At 36.8% G+C, this 17,130-nt stretch overlaps 1 protein-coding gene across 11 annotated transcripts in view; it reads right to left on the reverse strand.

Annotated features, from left to right (window-relative positions):
• The window catches only part of LOC127409939 (MAP/microtubule affinity-regulating kinase 3), an 87,255-nt gene that overhangs the window by 42,118 nt on the left and 28,007 nt on the right, over nt 1–17,130 (reverse strand). For all 11 annotated transcript variants that reach the window (XR_007892065.1, XR_007892066.1, XM_051644934.1 and 8 more), the window contains one exon: nt 3,778–3,826. Coding sequence is in view for 9 of the 11 variants with exons in the window: in XM_051644934.1 (XP_051500894.1) it covers nt 3,778–3,826 (49 nt within the window). In the remaining 2 variants the exon portion in view is untranslated. The remainder of the gene's footprint in view (nt 1–3,777; nt 3,827–17,130) is intronic.

Consider the following 17,130-nt stretch of genomic DNA (forward strand, 5'->3'; position numbering starts at 1 on the left):
CGTGTACATTTTAATCCTCCTTGGCTCATACAGGGAACACCGTTATGAGCATTGAGCGCTCTGTTTGAAGCAGATGACAGTGAACAGAGTGCAAATTCACTTTGTAGCATGAGGCACAAACAGAGTACATACTTATTTAATTAAATAGCAGCCTTTGCGGTTTAATAATCACTTTGAGTCACACAGCGATCGGCTTTTCCAGAGTGGGAAGCTCGTCATGATGTCAGAGCTGTTTGGTCATAACACAGAAACAATTCAAAATAAAAGCTCCACCAAAATAAAAGCTCAATTTAAATGAAAAAGTATGACAGAAATGTAATATTCACTATTATACTACTACAACTAATAATAATAATAAATCAATAGTAACTGTATTATATTTAAGCAATATCTTACATCTGTGATGCTCTGTAGTGCAGCACTTTATTTGATAAAATATAACTCCAATGTATTTTATATTGTGCTTTAAGGTTCTGAATAAAAGCACTTTATTTGATAAAAATGTTGAAAATTACTTGTTACACTTTTGTTATACATTTGATTAAAATTTTAATGAATTTATTTAATTGAGACCGTGTACGAGTACCACTACTTTTTTTTTTTTTTTTTTTTTTGGACTTCATATCAACGGTACTCGTACACGGTCTCAAAAAAAAAAAAAAAAAAATGCTAATCGGGACATCTCTAAAAAATACAAGTTATTACACATTTACAACTATAATAATCTAAAAAAAAAAAAGAGTGAAATAAACAAACCATTAAAAAATGCGAGTGAACATTTTTTTTTTTGTTGTTGAAAAATTATGACTGTACCACAGTTGGTCCACTACCACAGAAATTTGCCACAAAAAAAAAAAATTGTTCAAACAAAGTTAACCAAGTTGACAAATTTTCAGTGAAGAGCATGCTTGAGATGAAAGATGAGACAAGTGATGATTGAAGAAAACTCAAGGTAAATATCACTTGTGATTTCCAATCTAGTTGTAATTTTGCCAAATTAGGCAAAAAGTGTGAAAATACTATTTAATTGTGTGCATCTAGGATAAATAAAATGACAAAGGAGTATGCCATTTTATTTAAAAAATGTTAACATTTTAATTTCAATCAATGTCATTTCCACCACTGAATTCCATTAAACTCAATACAGTATTTGAGACATTGTTAGCAGACAAATTAAACTAGTGAGTATGAAAAATGTTTTAACAAGACTTTACTTTCTTTATAGAATTTTACAGTGCTTAAAGTGCCCAAAGACGAAGAAAGGCCTATATGTAATAGAATTAGAGCTGTCAAAATTAACTAGTTAACACATGCGAGTTATTTAAAAAGTTTAACGCGTACATTTTTCCTAATCGCAATTAACACATTTACCGTTAATAAAGCATAAACCGGGGGGCCTGGGTAGCTCAGTGAGTACTGACGCTGACTACCACACCTGGAGTCACGAGTTCGAATCCAGGGCGTGCTGAATGACTCCAGCCAGGTCTCCTAAGCAACCAAATTGGCCTGGTTGCTAGGGAGGGTACAGTCACATGGGGTAACCCCCTCGTGGTCGCTATAATGTGTGGTTCTCACTCTCGGTGGGGCACGTGATGAGTTGTGTGCGTGGATGCCATGGAGAATAGCGTTAACGCGCTCAACAAGCCACGTGATAAGATGCGCGGATTGACTGGACGTGGAGGCAACTGAGATTCGTCCTCCGCCACCCAGATTGAGGCGAGTCACTATGCCACCACGAGGACTTAAAAAGCACATTGGGAAGTGGGCATTCCAAAATGGGGAGAAAAGGGGAGAATAAAATAAAATCAAATAAATAAAGCATAAACCAGCAAAAACATTGGTGGGACTAGGGCGGAACCTTTGCGATGTGTCCACCCGGAGTAATTTCACCACAACAGACATGGGAAAGGACCTCTTAAGGCTATTTGTATAAACAAAACAGCCTAGATGTGACTTGTGACAGAAATCAAGTACTTTGCAGCCCCTGTAAAGCGCAATTGAATTACCACAGAAGCACGTCAAGTCTTAACGATCACGAAAAACGCAGAATGAGACGTTGTCTGCAGCGCTTTTCATGTGGAGATCAAAGCCACAGTTGACGATATCATTGATGCCCTCATGAGAATCATGAACGCAGCTTCATGATTGCTGTAACAAAGCTGATAGCCACAGTCTGCCGGCTTAATATTTTGGAGGATAAGAGTTGTTTCTTTTTTTTTTTTTACCCAATTTTGGAATGCCCAATTCCCAATGTGCTTTTTAAGTCCTCGTGGTCACGTAGTGATTCGCCTCAATCCGGGTGGCGGAGGACGAATCCCAGCTGCCTCCGCGTCTGAGACCACCAACCCGCGCATCTTATCACATGGCTTGTTGAGCGCGTTGCCACGGAGACATAGCGCGTGTGGAGGCTTCACGTCATTCACCATGGCAACCACGCACCCCACTGAGAACGAACCACATTCTAGCGACCACGAGGAGGTTACCCCATGTGACTCTACCCTCCCTAGCAACTGGGCCAATTTGGTTGCTTGGGAGACCTGGCTGGAGTCACTCAGCACGCCCTGGGATTTGAACTAGTGAACTCCAGGGGTGGTAGCCAGCGTCTTTTACCACTGAGCTACCCAGGCCCTCAGAGGATAAGAGCTTAAGAGACTTAATGCCCACTGCAATGAAAATGCAACCTATCTGGGGACTAGTTCTTTCAATAAATAAAACTCCCTGTTAGACTTTCAGAAATGTTTAATGTTACTTGAATTGGTGCAATTTTAGTGCATTTCTATCTTTATACTGTGCAAGGCTTTGTTTGGAAAATGTAAAAAAAACCAAAACAATATATTGTTACATTGTTTTGTTTTCTTTCCTAAAAAGGAAATAAATGCATTTTGACAAGAAAAGAAGTATATATCAATTAAAAATTAAGCACTTTCAAAATCTGCGATTAATCATGACTATGAAAAATTATACAATTAATCGCGATTAAAGAATTTTGTTGACTGGCAGCACTAAATATAATATATAATAATATAATTAGTAAAATATTGCTGTTTATGTTTTAGAATTACTTGTATAGATTGTGTCAAAGGATGCATTATCATTTCAATATGTCAACCAATTCAAAGTTTTACTCTCAAACAAGTCAAATTATTAAAAGTTTTCGAATATTTATAAAAAATTAAAAAAAGATTCAAAACAATAATTTGTTTGCAAAACAAACATTACTTAAGCAATAAGGTATAAGATGCTGTGCTGTATTATGGAAATTACTATACTGTGAATGTAATCACTGGGAATTTTTTTTTTTTGCCCATTTTATTATCTACCATGCAAAAATCTTAAGCCTCTAAAAATCTAAAAAACTCAGAAAACAAGGGTCTCCCACAAACACAAACACCTGCTCATATCTGGGAATGGTGGATGGAGTAGTTGGGGGTTGATGAAGGTATCGGGGTGATTGAGAGGCCAGAGGCCACACAGAGGTGACATCATGAGAGAGGGAATGGGGGGGGGGGGTGGAGGCATGTGCAGGCCGTCAGATGATGGATGCTCAACAATAGAACATACAGAGGCACACAAGAGCTTTTGTGTTGGCAGGAGTCGCCGCCCACGAGGCTGAATGGGAGCGGTGTGGTGGCTCTGGGAAAAGCAGAGGGTGTTCCTGCACATGGGATTAAAAAGGCTTCCACGACAGTCCTCTTTGTGTGCCACATTCCAAAACATCTCCACAGACAGAGAGAGAGAGCTTATAAAAACAAATCACATTACTGTAGGACAACTTACCAATATTTGGATGATTCAGAATCTTCATTATTCTTACTTCCCTGAAGAGCTGCAAGAAAGGAAAGGAAAAGCACAATTAGAAGAATAGCAGATTTATACATTTTCTACATAAAAACAAAAGCTATGCCAGGGCATTGCTATGCCATTGCTAGGCATTTCCAGGTGGTTGCTTACTGGAAAGAGCCCACCCCAGAGTCTCTATTATATTCTGGTCCCTAGATCTGGATCAGGTCCCTCCTTCACTGCAAGTCTTTGGATTTTATATATGTGTAAAAAAAAACACACTGCTCTTAGCTGGATAAATTGATCTTTAATACACTTTCATTTATTCATTTAGCAGACACTTTTATCCAAAGTGACTTGTGATATGATGAGGAATACAGCAAAAGTGATTTGTCATGAGAAAATAACGTACAGTGTTGGAATACAAAGTTTCAAATTGCTCAGAAAAGTACATGTAGAGAGGAAGGTGAGAGACAGTGATGAAAGAATGGAGTGACAATGTTTTTGAAGAAAGAAGACATTAATAGAGCATTAATAGGATCAGATAAAGTGCTCACAAAAGAGATGCATCTTTAGATATTTCTTGAAAATATTTAGAAAGAGAGGGGTTAGCTCACACACAATGTGTAGAAAAAGTCTTCAAATGTTTTAGTTTATTGAGAGGGCAAAAAGTGCTCAGTGCAAAGACAAAACTTTTTCGATTTACATCGTTATCAGTGTCCCATTAACAATAGCACACCCGATTCCCTTTACAAAGAGGGAGAATTTACCGTATTTGTCCTAATAGAATAGACTTAAAAATATACAAATGTTTGCTAAATGTTATAGACATATGTTGCCTCTTTATATGGTATACCGGCATTCACATATATTACTAAAGTAACAAAGACAAGATATCAAGAATCTACATGTATATATCAGGAGATAGAGAAGGACACAACTTACATAAGAAAATTACATACACAAAGATTACCCATTATATTATTATATCAAAACTATATACCAATAATATTCATTATTCAAAGAAGAATTGTTGTATGCATACAAATCAGTAAGGAATTATATTTTGTGTTATATATACATTATACTTCGAGAAATGTCAATACAAATGTTGATTATGCATAATTCAAAAACATAGGTATAGTACAACAATCACCCAATATTTAAATATGTCTACACGTATTTCCAAAAGTAAACTGCACATAGTTATATTTGCAAATATACCATGATTCAAATCATAAGCATGTGCAAATAGAGATGTGTTTATGTGAGTCTATAATCCTATAGAAAACAGCTGAGGGACAAATCTTCATTCATTCCCAGGGAATGTAAAGATTTTAAGTCAAATATCCATCTGGATTCTTTCTGTAGGAGTATCCGTTCTATATTGAAAATAGTTCGAGAATCAGCTGCTCAGGTGGAGTTAAGAAGGTTGTTCCACCAGCAAGGTACGATGGAAATGAAAGTCAAAGAAAGCAATTTTGTGCCTCTGTGAGATGGCACCACGAGGCACCATTCACCACCTGATTGCAAGCTTCTGGAGGGCATATAGATTTGAAGTAGTGAGTGTAGTTAGTGGAGTGCAGAACCAGTGGTTGTTCTGTTATTGAGCATCAATGCCTTGAACTTGACGTGAGTAACCAATGGAGTTTGATGAAGAGAGGCGTGACGTGCTCTCTTGGGCTCATTAAAAACCAAAAGCACTGCCACATTCTATATTAACTGCAGAGGTTTAACTGTACATGCAGGAAGTCCTGCCAGAAGAGCATTGCAGTAGTCCAGTCTAGATATGATAAGAGCTTGGACAAGAAGTTGTATAGCATGCTCAGATAGGAAAAGTCTGATCTTCGTAATGTTGAACAGGACAAATTGGCATGATCGGGCTGTCTTTGCAATGTGGACCATTCAGTTTAACTGATCGTCAAACACTAACCTCTACACATTCCTTTACAATCGAACATTACACAAAATCAAAAAGTAAAAGTACATAAAGTGAAAAACCTGAAGCAATGTTTACTTAATTGATAAATACGCAGTCTACATGCCATTGTTTTAATTTAATTAGTAAATATTTACATTAATTTGAACGTTTTAAATAAAAGCAGTGTGTTAATCAGCATATTAGTTTTGCTGTGGTATTGGGAATTGGAAATTTCACTGGTATTGGTATTATGACAACCATAATCCCTAACATACGAAATCTATCCTCAACTCACCTTTCCAGTTCCTTTGGATGAAATTTGCCATACAGCTACTAGTTCTCGCACCTTTCACCTTTTCCCTCTCTTTCTATTATCATTGTATATTTCCATACCACCTCTCTCTCTCATCTGAAACTAAACACAGTAGCCTTCAAAAACACTTTAGCACTTCAGTAAGACTCCTAACTTCTCAAAACACACACAACTAATTATTTTCAAGAGTCTACCATGTACATCACTCTGACGTTTGCGGTCACACATGAAAAGACTGAAAGTGTGAGAAAAAGTGGAAAAGTACAACATGTTTTGTGTTCATTTCACTGAGTTCAATAGTCAATGCAAAAAAAAAAAAAAAAAACCCAACCAAAATCAATACACAGCACTGAGTGCAGGACAAATTAGGCTCTTAGTCACCCGGCAATGTTCTATATCTAGCAATCTATACTTAAGTACTAGTACAACCACAATTCACATGCTCTCTTGTAGATCCGAACATGTGGACGCTGTGGTGGTGTCCGAAAGCTGCTGCCCCACTGCCCAGTCAGTCTGACTTCACAGACAGCATTTTGTGTAAGTCCCTAATAAGGAAACTGGATTCAGAGGCTTCAAAAAGGCACCACAATGTCATGTCTAATGATCTAAAACAAATTCAAGTGAGCTTCAGTGATAGCCAAGCAAATATTTAGTGACTACATAGCTTATTTCTCGGTAGAAATGGAGTCATACGTAAAAAAAAAAAAAAAAAAGAAGATAAAAATAAATAAATTCACTCCTCTCAACTGCTTCTTCAGATGACATTTTTCCACCAACCACCTAGCTCTAGATGCAGAATAACCTGAGCTGACATCAAAGTGGACATTTGTGGCTGTTGCCCTGAACTCAAGCACTATAGTACAGTTGGCGCCCCGAGCAGGACACATCCAAACGGGGGCAACTAGTTTCCACATCAACAGGCCAGAGTGTAAAAAAACTAAATTTAGCCGTAAACACAGCCTGTGACTTTGAACATGAAAAGCGGTAACACAATCTGTTCATAGTGCCCTCGTCAGATGAAGGTGCAGTCAAGAGCTAAATTGAGCACAGGGGAGTATGCAAGATTTTAATTTGGCACTTTTCACGAACAGGGTACAATTTGGTGTCCTGTTACTTTTTTTTTTTTTTTTTTTTTTTTTTTAAGTATTAGAGGCACAAATCCTGTGTTTTTTGCTGCGAGCACTATTAGATGGGTTAGATAAACTATTATCTAACATAAAACAAACCTAGCATGAAAAGGAGTTTGTTTTAAGTATGCATGTTGCAATCTGTTGAAATGATATTCAATTCATTGTAATACATTTTTTTGTTTTTTATTATTAACTATTTAAATGATCAAAAACATTGTTTTGCTGTGTCTCTATATGATTTTCCCCAATTCAAAACAATGTAACACTCCTTAATTAAGTGACATCTTTTCAACCCTTTCTACAGCATGGCAAGGCGCAGTAATACATATAATTTCCTTTTCTTACACTTAAAAAGATATTCAAGTCTATTTTTAAGATTTACACATTTAAATTGAATAAATTCCATCAAATTTAACTCTGTGAACTTTTAACAAAATTAAATATTTGATGGAAATTTGTTATGAAATTGAAATGCGTATTGTAGTGTTGACAGCATTGGTCAAGCTCAACCATTTATAAGTTATTGTATAAAAATAAGCACAGAAAAATATTTTCTTTAATTTACGGCCAATATGAGTTCATCAATAACTACTAACCAACATTTGGCCCCAGTCTAGCTTGTTTCAATTTTATAAATGAATGTTTATTTAATGTTTATTGGTGGAAAATAACAAATTAACACAAAGTAGGGGTTTTTTAACAGTTAAAAAAAAAAAAAAAAAACAGTTTTTTATTTTTATTTTTTACCACCGTTGCAAAAATTGCAAACCTAATATAAAATGAATAAAATAAAAAACTGCTCAATATTTTGTACCCTATTTGTGGAAAGTGCCATTTACAGACCGGTGGTTTGCATTTAAAAACCTTTCTGTAAGAAAAAGAGATCCAGTCTAGTCAAGTACTCAACAGAGCACAGATAGTGCTGAATATTACTGAAGCATAAAATCAAGCACAACAAGCAACAGCTGATATCGACACAACAACAACAATACACTACTGGGTGGTTCCATGATAATCGGGCCCCTGATAACAGGCTGATGGCATTTAAACTGGCAAAACAGGTTACCGAGGCCACAGTCTGGGGCTTTTCCTTATGAGGATGCAGGGAGCACAGGCTCTAGAAAAGAGCACGCAGTAGGTTCTGCCCGTAGCCACAAATTACAGAACATTAATTAAAGAGAGCGAGGTCTCCGCTAATGAGCGGAAGCCATCCAGATGCACTGGAGGTGACATCATGGTGGAACATCAGCTGTTTAATGGCGCTGTGATTCGGAAGTGATGAATCATCAGCAGTATTGGAAATGGGGATGACATACTAGAAGGCCACCCAGAACGTCCCATTCAGACATCAACATAGCGCATATTTTGGAGTGTAAAACAAACTCCCATTGTTGGTCATTGCAGACTTGCAACTGATCAGAGAAAACAAAGGAAGTTCATATTGTAAGTTTTATGTAATGCATGTAAGTTAAAGAACTGACTTAAAAGTACATAAAGCATAGACATAAAGTACACATGTAAACTATGGACGTAAAGTACATAAATCATACATATCATATAAAGTACAGATGGATATAATGCAACCTACATAAAGTAGGCATGCGTAAAGTACAAAAGTACAGACAAAATGTAAAGTAAAAACAAAGTACGGCGTGAAATACGAACATAAACTTAAAACGTAAAGTAGGACTACACCATACGTATGAAGGAAAGAACTAGGGATGTATCGATGTATCGGTCACCAATTTTTATTGGCCAATTATTGACCAAATTAAAACCAGTCACATTGATCATGAGCATGAAAATGCAGATATGAAAAAACTATGGTTTATTGCATACATTTATAGTGTTTATAGTGTATTATAAAGTTTATAATAATTATTTTCTGTGTGTACTATAAGGAATTACCTACCAAAATACATTAAATCTGAAAAAGCATATTATGAATTTGTAATGTTTTATCATAACAACAGATTCAATCAATGTTTAATGGAATTTGTTTTATTGTCAGAAGAATGAAATAGCTTTTGTACCAAGCCTAACTGAGTTGTTTCACATTGAACAATGTTGCTGATTTGCAGGTTCCCAGCATGCATTGCAACATTAAAAAAAATATATATGTGGTTAGTGTTATAGGCTTACTTTTTGCTGTTTGCTGACTTTATTTATGCTGGGTTTTTTTTTGTGTGTGTTTTCTTTTTTTTTGCCACTGTTAGTTAATTGTTGTGTGGTGATGTTAAGAGCTCATCTTTTAACTTAATGAGGTTTGTTGTTTGCCACCGTTATTGAGGTTTGTGTGTTAAGGGTTGAGGTCTAATATGTGTCTATGTCAAGCAATTGTACATACGGTCTTGCCTTGCAAGACCTTTCTTCAGAAGCAAAGAATGCAGCTAACTTTAAGCAAAAGTCATTTAAAACCATACAGAAGATTGAAAGGGTTAAAGTTTTTAGTGTTTAGCGAGCAAACAAATTCAAATTGACTAAACAAAACAATATTACTGAGTACAATTATTAAAACAGTTGTTGAGAGAACTCAAAAATCGTAGTGCATCATGTTGCCTTCAGTGCCTTGATTTTTTAGCTTTGCTCAACAATTCCTTTTTTACAGTTTACGGTTTTAAACCATAATTCGTAAGCAAAACAGTGATCTGCTGACAAAATAAGCTGAGTTATTGTTTTTTTTATTAAAATCAGTATCGGCCAAAACTGTTTAAGAACATACGAGAAGCATATAAAGTACCAAAGAAAAAGAGTGAATTTTACTTTCCTCTTTAAATTTCCACAGCATACGAAGATGCCATGCTCTTTCACATCAAGTGCTTGAGGTTTTATTGTTGTGTGTGTAGGTGTGCAGCAGCATTGAGATTGCTCGCAGATAAAAAGTTTCTCTACACATACACGATCAGCCACAACATTAAAACCACCTGACTAATATTGTGTAGGTCCCCATCGTGACACCAAAACAGCGCAAACCCACATCTCAGAATACCATTCTGAGCAGGGCTGGGTGATATGTCTTAAATTATATCTCGATATTTTTCAGCCTATTTACGATATTCGATATATGTCTCGATAATTATGTATTTGCTCTAAAATGGCTCAGAAGTGTTTTTTTTTATTTATTTATTTTTAATCAGAGGAACCATCATTTCATCCAAACAGCCATTGTAGCCAAGTAGATTAAATATTTTAAACATTAAATAAAAGTCTAATAATTCGTTTTTCATTAAATAAACACAAGGGAGAATTAAATTCAATCATTTTCATTGATGCACTTTATATTTATATTTCATTCACAATTATACATAGTAGCTTAATAAAAAAAATGTTTTACCTTCAAATGTTTTTACTGTGCAAAGCTACTTCACTGACTTACTTTTGAATCCCCAGTTGAACATTGCATAATACTAAATTATTACTGTGGGATATGCCAAGTTGCTTATTATTATTATATAATGCTGAATTATCATTATTATTCTGATTATTCGATTTGCGTTAAACAAAAGTAATATATTTCTGTCCTGTTTACTTCATCTTCACCTGGGGGCTTTTAGTTCGACACAGAAAGTGCTGTATTTACTTCCAACTTCACAAGGAGCTTTTATTGTGACACCGAAAAGGCAATGTGTATTTGACAGTTTACAATGTTCCGCATTTCCTGTAACGCTATAATCTCCTCCTTTTCTGTTATTCTGTGCAGCGTTTGTAAATTTGTATAATAGCTTGTAACTGTTATTAACGTTTGAAATTACGTGAATGCTTGAACCTGCATTACTTTGATTTCACAATGCACGTGAACTGATCTGAGAGCGCTGCCAAGCATGTCACCGGTTTGTTCTGAATCAAACACAGACCATGTTTATCCGTCTTTAAATCAGCCTTTTATGGAATAATAATCACATATGACCAACTCACCATTTTGATGTTATTTTGATTAATTGTGCAGCCCTGAAGGATCATGAAATTAGTCTACTGATGCGCTCTTTATGAAACTTAATGGCCAAATGAAAGCACATTATAATCATTGCGATATTCACGATATTGGTCAATTTTACATTGTCAGCAAAATTCTCTCAATTATATCGTTAATATTCGATATATCGCCCAGCCCTAATTCTGAAATGCTATTCTTCTCACCACAATTGTACAGAATGGTTATCTGAGTTACTGTAGACTTTGTCAGTTCAAACCAGTCTGGCCATTCTCTGTTGACCTCTCTCATCAACAAGGCATTTCCATCTGCAGAACTGCTGCTCATTGGATGTTTTTTTGTTTTTAGCACCATTCGGAGTAAATTCTAGAGACTGTTGTGTGTGAAAATCCCAGGAGATCAGCAGTTAAAGAAATACTCACACCAGCCCGTCTGGCACCAACAATCATGCCACGGTCCAAATCATTGAGATCACATTTTTTCCCCCATTCTGATGGTTGATGTGAACATTAACTGAAGCAGACCCATATCTGCATGGTTTTATGCACTGCACTGCTGCCACACAATTGGCTGATTAGATAAATCGCACTGGCTGGTTTGAGTATTTCTGTAACTGCTGATCTGAGTGAGCGGCAGTTCTGTGGACGGAAATGCCTTGTTGATGAGAGAGGTCAACAGAGAATGGCCAGACTGGTTCGATCTGACAAAGTCTACGGTAACTCAGATAACCATTCTGTACAACTGTGGTGAGAAGAATAGCATCTCAGAATGCTATTCTGAGATGCGGGTTGCACTGTTTTGGTGGCACGAGGGGGACCTACACAATAATAGGCAGGTGGTTTTAATGTTGTGGCTAATCGGTGTAAGTATGCATGCACTTTTGTATATTGACGAAATCTTGTCTATAACATACAAGCATTTGGGGAGCATTTTTCTTAAGTATTCTCATGCACATGTGTGCTGTAGTGCACATGTTCATAGTGGTGCATCAAAGCACAATTGCATCAAGCACTTTTCGCAGTTTTTTGTCCATGTGTGCACGTTTGTGTGTCTGTATTAAATGCATGGTTTTCTCATGCTCTGAGGTGGTAGCTATTTCCTGTGTTTCACTATGAATAAACTCAGTGCCGTTCTGTGGGAAAAAAAACAAAACACACACACAGAACTGCTGAATAATTCGCTACAGTTTAACAAAGTGATGACGCGCCCCTTTGCCATCATTGAAGATCCTCTGTCTTTTCCTGTAATAGGGTCCAATAAAACTTCTTTCTAAATTATTATTATTATTTTTCACTTTTGACAATCCCATCAAATCCCAATGAATAAAACCTGTTTCACTCGGATATACGTCACATTATATGAAATAAAATTGTTTGTGCATGATGTTTCATGTTGACTTAAAAAAAAGAAGAAAAAAAAAAGACAAGCAATACATTTACCAGTGAATTCAACTGTGGTGAAGAACCCTTGAAAAGGGCCACAGACACATGTTTAGTCTCATAAGCACAAACAGGCTGGTCTGGGAAACCACAGAAAATGGCTAATTTCAGATCAGTGCTTCTGAAGTATGAAGCTCTAAGAGGCAGGAAGAGGTTTTTTGTCTGTTCACTGCTATTCACTAAGAAAAAGCCAAGTAGATTTCCATAATCAATCCATTAAAGCCATAAAGAATTAAAAGCTTCAACCGCCCAGTTAAACAATGTTCTCAAACTAACGTTACAGGCTTTGTGGCTGACGTGGCCAAAGATCATCTATAACATTCTAACACCGAAAAGTCGGCCATTGTCTACTACATTTGATGAATCAATGCTTCAGTTTCTTTCAGCTTAAAAACACCTTGCATTTAAAAATATGCAAAAGCTTCATCAAAAAGCTGAGCCTTGAATATAACTAAAAGCCATAAGACTCCAATTTTGATTTTAATGGGCTCTTTATAAGAGGTGTTTCGTAAACAAATGCCTCTGTCAACACAAACTGGCTAGTGACAAAGGACGCCAAGTTGATGACTGAATGAAAAAGCAAAAATGCGTTTCGCTGTAGTTTCCCAGTGAAATGTCCAGTGAGGGGGGCCAAAAGTGAATGAAATGGTGTTGTAATCAGATGAGGTTTTTAAGGTGAATGTTAGATAGAAGTTATGAGTAAAACGTACCTCCCTAACCTAAGACTTCTAACCTAAACCTAACCAATAGTATCCAAAAAGCAACTGAGAGGTAAACAAAACAGACATCCTTACCATAAACCAACAACTAAACCTAAAAGCAAATGCGACATGAAAAGCACATTTTCTGAAGCAACCACGTCATTTTATATTGCTTCTATGACACTTTCGGCTTACGTGTCAGCTTGCATGCTTGGCTGGGCTCGAGCCTCAGTGACTTCCATGTCCAAAATCCAACACTATCAGGTGAGCTACCGTGCAAGCTAATCACGTTGGAATTCATGTGTAAATGTAGTAGAGTCTGTAATGCAAGTGTTACAATTGATCATTTTTCAAATTGCAAAAAAATAAAAATAAACATTGTTTATAAAGTCATAATCAGCCGTTGTATTCGTGATTTGTGTGAAAGTAAATAAAACGCACAATTGTTGTAGAGCCTCTAGTGTTAATTTCACCAGGAAACTGGGGCAAAACATAGAACAAGGCACAAAAAACTCAGTTTGCAAAATTTTGGTTATAGTAATGTTCATTCTATGAGACTAGGTTGAAAAAGAGAGGTCAGTCAACATTGTACACAAAGTCTTTACAAGCACAGATGGGTAGTTGGCATGAAATATTTTTGGGAAGTTGTCCTGCAGCATGACATGCTACATTCCATCTAAAACTGTATTAATTAGCATATTGCTAATTAATTTATAATAATAACAACACATGCAGCTTTTATGAGCGTATGTTAAATGAGAGACTAATTAAATACGTATTTGTAGTTTTAACAATACTATGTATGTGCCACACCGCAGGACCATCTAAAATGAACTAACTGAACTAACTGAAAAAACTGAGGAAATGGTGACTCGTCATACCACCTAAAATAAAAACCTTCCCTTAAACATTCATATGAATTTGAACAAAACAATAAAAAATAAATAAAAGTAATTCAGAACCACATTCACTGCATGTGTTGAAATGCTATGCAACATACATATGGGCAAATATACCAACAACAGTCTACAAACTGTCGTACACACGCATACACAAGGCTGTCTCAGGAAAACTTGAAGAGAACAGGCCAATATCCTGACATCACTCATTCTTTCAAGCAGATATTCAACAGTTCAAGAACAAGCAGTCATTCCAACCATGTGTTTAATACCAGAGCCTTTTAAAGGACAGATATGGTAAAATAACTCAACCAAACACACATTAAAAAACTGACAATAATAAAATATTTTGACAGACACACACTAGCTTTCACATCGCAAAGATTCCTCCCCAGGCCACCAAGGCCATTTACATTAATTCATCCATTTGGAAGATGCTTTCATCAAAAGTGACTAAGAGAGTGTACAAATTTTATCAGTAGGTGTGCTTCCAGGAAATTAAACCCATGATCTTGACGATAGTGCAAGTTTATTGAAACCAAACTGAAAAATTGGGTAATTCAAAAATCATCATGGTGATGCAAGAACGATGAGCACATTAACATACAAATATATACGTATTCAGCAACAACGTGGCACATATTAATAAAGGACAGTGTGAACTATGCCAGTTTATGGAGAGGTTAGCCATAATATAATATGTAATAGGTATTTTAAAGGTATAGTAGCAAAAACAGCTTCAGAGGGAGGGCACCTAAAGACCCATGAAAACAATTTTACAAAAATTGTGAAAAGAACTATACAAATGACTTCACTCTCGCAAACCCTTGCACAATTACTTGCAAAAGATTTCTTACAAAAAATTAAATGCTACAAAAATGTAGGTCTCTTTGTAAACATATATACAGTAACAGAACCAGTCTGGCCATTCTCTGCTGACATCTCTCATCAACAAGGCATTTCCATCCACAGAACTGCCCCTCACTGTATGTTTTTTGTTTTTGGGACCATTCGGAGTAAACTATGGACTGTTGTGCGTGAAAATCCCAGGAGATCAGCAGTTCGTCTGGCACCAACAATCATGTCACGGTCGAAATCATTGATATCACATTTTTCCCCATTCTGATGGTTGATGTGAACATTAACTGAAGCTCCTGACCCGTATCTGCATGATTTTATGCACTGAAACCACACGATTGGCTGATTAGAGAATGCCATGGATGATTGTTGGTGCCAGATGGGCTGGTTTGAGTATTTCTGTAACTGCTGATCTTCTGGGATTTTCACACACACAATAGTCTCTAGAATTTACTCCGGATGGTGCCAACAACAAAAAACATCCAAATGCCTTGTTGATGAGAAAGGTCAACAGAGAATGGCCAGACTGGTTCGAACTAAGTCTATGGTAACTCAGATAACCGCTCTGTACAATTGTGGTGAGCAATCTGAGATGCGGGTTGGTGCTGTTTTGGTGGCATAAGGGGGCCTTACACAATATTAGGCAAGTGGTTTTATTGTTGTGGCTGATCGGTGTGTGTGTGTGTATATATATATATATATATACACACACATATACACACACACACACACACACACACACACACACACACACACACACACAGTTGAAGTCAGAAGTTTATATACATTTTAGCCAAATACATTTAAACTCAGTTTTTCACAATTCCTGACATTTAATAGTCGAAAACATTCCCTGTCTTCGGTCAGTTAGGATCACTACTTTATTTTATGAATGTGAAATGTCAGAATAATAGTAGAGAGAATTATTTATTTCAGCTTTTATTTCTTTCATCACATTTCCAGTGGGTCAGAAGTTTACATAAACTTTGTTAGTATTTGGTAGCATTGCCTTTAAATTGTTTAACTTGTGTCAAATGTTTTGGGTAGCCTTCCACAAGCTTCTCAAAATAAGTTGCAGGAATTTTGACCCATTCCTCCAGACAGAACTGGTGTAACTGAGTCAGGTTTGTAGGCCTCCTTGCTCGCACACGCTTTTTCAGTTCTGCCCACAAATTTTCTATCAGATTGAGTTCAGGGCTTTATGATGGCCACTCCAATAGCTTGACTTTGTTGTCCTTAAGCCATTTTACCACAACTTTGGAGGTATGCTTGGGGTCATGGTCCATTTGGAAGACCCATTTGCGACTGAGCTTTAACTTCATGGCTGATGTCTTGAGATGTTGCTTCAATATATCCACATAATTTTCCTTCCTCATGATGCCATCTATTTTGTGAAGTGCACCAGTCCCTCCTGCAGCAAAGCACCCCCACAACATGTTACTGCCACCCACTTGCTTCACGGTTGGGATGGTGATCTTCGGCTTGCAAGCCTCACCCTTTTTCCTCCAAACATAACAATGGTCATTATGGCCAAAAGGTTAAATTTTTTGTTTCATCAGACCAGAGAAATTTCTCCAAAAAGTAAGATCTTTGTCCCCATGTGCACTGGCAAACTATAGTCTGGCTTTTTTAAGGCAGTTTTAGAGCAGTGGCTTCTTCCTTGCTGAGCAGCCTTTCAGATTATGTCGATATAGGACTTGTTTTACTGTGTATATAGATACTTGTCTACCTGTTTCCTCCAGCATCTTCACAAGGTCCTTTGCTGTTGTTCTGGGATTGATTTGCAATTTTCGGACCAATTTACGTTCATCTCTAGGAGACAGAATGTGTCTCCTTCCTGAGCGGTATGATGGCTGCGTGGTCCCATGGCATTTATACTTGCGTACTATTGTTTGTACAGATGAACGTGGTACCTTCAGGCATTTGGAAATTGCTCCTACGGATGAACCAGACTTGTGGAGGTCCACAATTTTTTTCTGAGGTCTTGGCTGATTTCTTTTGATTTTCCCATAATGTCAAGCAAAGAGGCACTGAGTTTGAAGGTTGGCTTTAAAATACATCCACAGGTACACCTCCTATCTGAAGCTAATTGGCTAATGGCTTGACATGATTTTCTAGACTTTTCCAAGCTTCTTAAAGGCACAATTAACTTAGTGCA

Source organism: Myxocyprinus asiaticus, chromosome 19 (genome assembly GCF_019703515.2).
Source record: "Myxocyprinus asiaticus isolate MX2 ecotype Aquarium Trade chromosome 19, UBuf_Myxa_2, whole genome shotgun sequence".
Lineage (NCBI taxonomy): Eukaryota > Metazoa > Chordata > Actinopteri > Cypriniformes > Catostomidae > Myxocyprinus > Myxocyprinus asiaticus.